This window comes from Mirounga leonina, unplaced genomic scaffold (genome assembly GCF_011800145.1).
Source record: "Mirounga leonina isolate KUSES-001 unplaced genomic scaffold, KU_Mleo_1.0 Mir_82, whole genome shotgun sequence".
Classification (NCBI taxonomy): Eukaryota; Metazoa; Chordata; class Mammalia; order Carnivora; family Phocidae; genus Mirounga; species Mirounga leonina.
In genome coordinates, this window is record NW_023270825.1 from 279,004 (window position 1) to 284,506 (window position 5,503).

Sequence of the window (5,503 nt, forward strand, 5' to 3'; positions counted from 1 at the left end):
GCCAGGGTAAATGAGGCAGAAGAACGAATTAGTGACCTGGACGATAAGCTGACAGGAAGGAAGGAAACTGAAGAAGATACAGATAGGCAGCTAGTGTCACGTGAGATTAGACTTAGAGAGATCAATGACGCCATGAAAGAGTCCAATGCCAGAATTACTGGGATCCCCAAGGGGGTGGATAGAGAGAGAGGACTAGAAGATATATTTGACCAAATCATAGCTGAGAACTTCCCTAATCTGGGGAAGGAAACAAGCATTCGAGTCCAAGAAGCAGAGAAGACCCCTCCCAAAATCAATGAAAATATATCAACACCCTGACATGTAGTAGTGAAGCTTGCAAATCTTAGAACCAAGGAAGCTATCCTGAGAGCAGGTAGGGGGAAGAGATTCTTACATACAGAGGGAGGAACAACAGAATAACATCAGACCTCTCCACAGAGACCTGGCAAGCCAGAGAGGGCTAGTAAGACATATTCAGGGTGCTAAATGAAAAGAACATGCAGCCAAGACTATTTTACCCAGCAACACTGTCATTCAGAACAGATAAAGAGTTTTCAGGACGGGCAGAAATTCAAAGAATATGTGACCACCAAGCCAGCCCTGCAAGAAATATTAAAGGGGATTCTGTAAATGAAGAGAAATCCCAGGAGTCCCATAGATCAGAAAGAAACAGAAAACCTACAGAGAATGGGTCCTTATGGGCAATACAATGGCACTAAATTCATATCTTTCAAAAGTTATTCTCAACATGAACAGGCTGAATACTCCCATCAAGAGACACAGGGTTTCATATTGGATAAAAAAGCAAGACTTATCCATATGCTGTCTATAAGAGATTCATTTTGAACCTAAAGATACCTTCAGATTGAAGGTAAGTGGATGGAGAACCATTTACTATGCCAACGGAACTCAAAAGAAAGCTGGGATAGAACTCCCCATTATAGACAAATTAGATTTTAAACCAAAGACTGCACTGAGAGATGTAGAGGGGCAGTATATAATACTTAAAGGGTCTATCCAGCTACAGAACTCTTATGACAGAAATTGAGGAAGACCCAAAGAGATGGAAAAACATTCCATGCTAATGGATTGGAAGAAAAAACATCATCAGAATGTCTAACTTGCCCAGAGCAACTTACATTTCTAAAGCAATCCCTATCAAAATATCATTCAACTGCTCTGGTCACTGACCTTCTGTCAGCATAGATCTCAAGCTGAATATATAGTCACAGGACATGCAAATAGGGCCTCCCTCTGCTGATTAAAACAGCCAAACCCTGACTCTGCAGCTGGGAGAGGAGGCTCAGCTCCAGAATTCCCAGGTGTTCCAATTCCCTGATCAGAAGAGAACACAGACAACTCACTATGGAGTTCTTGCTTGGCTGGGTTTTCCTTGTTGCTCTTTTAAAAGGTAATTTATGGTGAACAAGAGACATTGACTGTACGAGTGTATGTGAGTGAGAGGAAGAGTGGTTGTGTGACAGTTTCCTGACCAGGATGTCTTTTGTCTGCAGGTGTCCAGTCTGAGGTGCAGCTGGTGGAGACTGGGGGAGACCTGGTGAAGCCTGGGGGGTCCCTGAGACTCTCCTGTGCAGCCTCTGGATGCACCTTCAGTAGCTACTACATGAGCTGGGTCCGCCAGGCTCCAGGCAAGGGGCTGCAGTGGGTTGCATGGATTAGCGATGATGGAAGTAGCACAAGCTACGCAGACTCTGTGAAGGGCCGATTCACCATCTCCAGAGACAACGGCAAGAACACACTGTATCTGCAGATGAACAGCCTGAGAGCCGAGGACACGGCCGTGTATTACTGTGCAACAGACACAGTGAGGGGACGTCAGTGTGAGCCCAGACACAAACCTCAATGTACAAGGGGATCAGAACCACCAGGGGGTGCACAGCAATTCTGTCTTTAAGCCCCATGATCAGGTGCAAATGGAGGTTATGGGTAGGTTTCCTGTCAGGGTCTGGGGATTCCTCTCCATAGAGGAGTTTCCCTTAGGGAGCCTCTCCGCACACATGATTCTGGGCTTACCTCTTCACTCTCAGAAAATTTGTTTTAATGTGGAAATAATTATACTAAACTGCACAGAATACAGAGTCACTCACACTGTTTATTCCAATCCCTAAATACCAATGAAATACAAATATCCTGATGCTCATCAACTGAACTTCTACAGGAATCCCAGCTGCACTCATCTGCATCACAAGACCACCCAGCTCAATGTGCAAATTTGCTAGAAGTGGCATAAAGCACATGCTGGACATGAGGCTACGGTGGCATTGACAATCCAAAGCAAGAGAAGAAAGGGTCTTTGTGAGGATTACTGTCTTAAACCATCCTCACAGAATTAATGTTAGTGACAGCATGAGAAAGCAGTGGAACCCCTTCCAGGTGTGGTGTGGATGTGGCATCTGAAGATCACACACACACACACACATGCACACACACAGGAGTATAAATTTTATCACCTTCACCTAATTTCTCTGCAGCAAAGGTGGTCCTAAGACAGAAATATACAGCATACAGGAAGACCTCAAGAAGCAAGAAAAATCTGAAATAAACAACCTAAACTTACACCTGAAGGAGCTGGAGAAAGTACAAGTGAAGCCTAATACAATGGAAGGAAGGAAATAATAAAGATTACAGCAGAAATAAATGATATAAAAACTAAACACAATAGGACATATTAAAAAAAACCAAGGTCTGGTTCTTTGGAAAAAAAAAAAACAACAATAAAATTGAGAGACCTCTGCCTAGATTTATCAAAAAGAAAATAGAAGGGACCCAAATAAATAATATCAGAAATCAATCTGTTTCTCCAGGAAACAAACAGGGTTTCAGAGGGGAGGGTTTGAAGAAATGAGGTAGCTTGGTGACGTGTATTAAGTAGGGTATGTGTTGTGGTGAGCACTGGGTGATATACACAACTAATGAATCATTGAACACTACATCAAAAACTAAGGATGTACTATATGGTGGCTAACTGAACACAATAAAAAAAAAAGGGAATTGAAGAAGATAATGTTGTGAGGAAAAAAAATAAAGCTAGAATTCTAGTTGGAACAGTCGCCCATCCAAATCCTGCAATTATACTCAAAAATGTGTGTTCAAACTGGGGGTGGCAGGAGGGGAGGAAGGAGGGATGGGGTAACTGGGGGATGGGCATTAAGGAGGACACATGATGTGATGAGAACTGGGTATTATATGCAATGGATGAATCACTATATTCTACCTCTGAAACTAATAATATACTATGTGTAAACTAAATTGAATGTAAATAAAAAATTTTAGAAACTAAAAAAAAGAAGAAAAGAAATCAATCTGGTCCAGTATGTCATTCAAAGTCCTTGTTTTGGGGAGAGGAAAAGTTGGCAGAGGAATAGGGGACCCTATTCAAAACTGGTCCCCGGAATTAGGCTGGATATCTACTACACCAATCTGAGCACCCATGAAATCAGCCTGAGAGGTAAGAAGATAGATCTGACCTCTACAAACAGAATACCAGGCGGTTGGTTTCGAGGTACAAAGCAGGGAGCTATGATTCCACGGGCAGATATCGGAGGATAAATGGCAGCAGGGGGATCGCATGGATTAGCTATGATGGAAGTAGCACATACTATGCAGACTCTGGCCATGGGGATCCTACACCACGGGTGAGTGACAGCCTCGCATGCTAGGGACGGGGCACAGACTTGCAGACTGGTAATGGTGGGGAAACGAGTTTAGGGCAGCTTCCCCAATGGAAACCAGAGCGGCAGGGTTATGACTGCAAACTGGGAGCGGCTGGCAGTTTTAGAAGCACAAAGTGCAGAGATGTGCCCAGAACTGGAGGCAGGACTGGGAGCGCTGCAGAGGGGTGCACCACCGAGGGCGCTGCAGTTTATAGCAGCACAGACAGAAATGGAGATAGTGTAGCCTGGAGAGCTCACTGAAGAACAGACTGCGATCTCTCTGCTCTGAGGCAGAGGGTTGGAAACGGTCTCTTCTGCTCTGACTCTCGGAAGAGACGCGGAAAGCGTCCAGAGAAAACTGCCAGAGAACAAAAGCCCCCAAACACTGGTTCCCACTGAGCCCATCCCTCACCACAGCAGGGGCAGGGAAACTCTGCCCAAAGAGGGTTGCCTGAGTAACAGTGCGGCAGGCCCCTCCCCCAGAAGACAGGCTGGGAAAACAAGAGGCCAGCAACCCTAAGGTCCCTAGAAAACAGGTGCATCGTGCTTGGGTTGTGGTCAATAATTTGGACTCTATACATTCCCTCAAACACCCATCAACAGAATGACTAGGAGGAAGAACCCCCAAGATAGGAAAGACTCAGATATTTATGACTTATGCCACAGATTTACAAATGGATGCAGATATAACCAAGATGTCGGAGATAGAATCCAGGCTAGCAATTGTGAAGACAATAGCTAGAATGGAGAAATCAATTAATGGCAACATAAAGTCTCTAAGGGCAGGAATGAAAACTGAATTGGCAGAACTTAAAAATGCTATCATTGAAATCCAATCCAATCTAGATAATCTAACAGCTAGGGTAAGTGAGGCAGAAGAACAAATTAGTGACCTGGAAGACAACTTAATAGATAAAAAGGGAAAAGAGGAGGCCAGAGAAAAACAACTCAGAATCCATGAAAATAGAATCAGAGAAATAAGTGACACTATGAAGTGTTCCAATGTCAGGATAATTGGAATCCCAGAGGGGATGGGGAGAGAGAAAGAGGTCTAGAAGATACATTTGAGCAAATTGTAGCTGAGAACTTCCCTAATCTGGTGAATGAAACAAACATTCGAGTCCTAGAGGGAGAGAGGACCCCTCCCAAGATCAAGGAAAACAGGTCAACACCCCGGCATGTAATAGTAAAACTCGTGGATCTTAGAACCAAGGAAACCATCTTAAGGACAGTTAGGGGGAAGAGATTCCTTACATAAAGAGGGAGGAACATCAGAACAACATCAGGCCTATCCAGAGAGACCTGGCAAGCCATAAAGGCCTGGCAAGACATATTCAGGGTACTAAATGAGAAGTACATGCAGCCAAGAATACTTTATCCGGCAAGGCTGTCAATGAGAATGGATGGAGAGATGCAGAGTTTCCACGAACAGCAGAAACTGAAAGAATATGTGACCACTAAGCCGGCCCTGCAAGAAATATTAAGTGGGGTTCTATAAAAGGAGAAAACCCAAAGAGTAATATACAACAGAAATTTACAGGGACAATCTATAAAAACAAGGTTTTAACAGGGAACATGATAACAATTAATTCATATCATTCAATAATCACTCCCAACGTGAATGGCCTAAATGCTCCCATAAAACACCACAGGGTTGAAGACTGGATAAAAAGACAGGACCCATGCATATGCTGTCTACAAGAGACACATTTTGAACCTAAAGATACAGCCAGACTGAAAGTGAAGGGATGGAGATCCATCTTCCATGCAGGCAGACCTCAATTGAAACCTGGGGAAGCAATTCTTATATCAGACAAATTACATTTTTT

The 5,503-nt window shown here is 43.7% G+C and overlaps 1 gene segment (V, D, J or C); it reads left to right on the forward strand.

Annotated features, from left to right (window-relative positions):
- Nucleotides 1–996: 996 nt before the first annotated feature.
- On the forward strand, nt 997–1,915 carry LOC118002469. The segment is given in 2 exon segments: nt 997–1,411; nt 1,515–1,915. Coding segments are annotated over 2 exon segments (447 nt in total).
- Nucleotides 1,916–5,503: the final 3,588 nt, after the last annotated feature.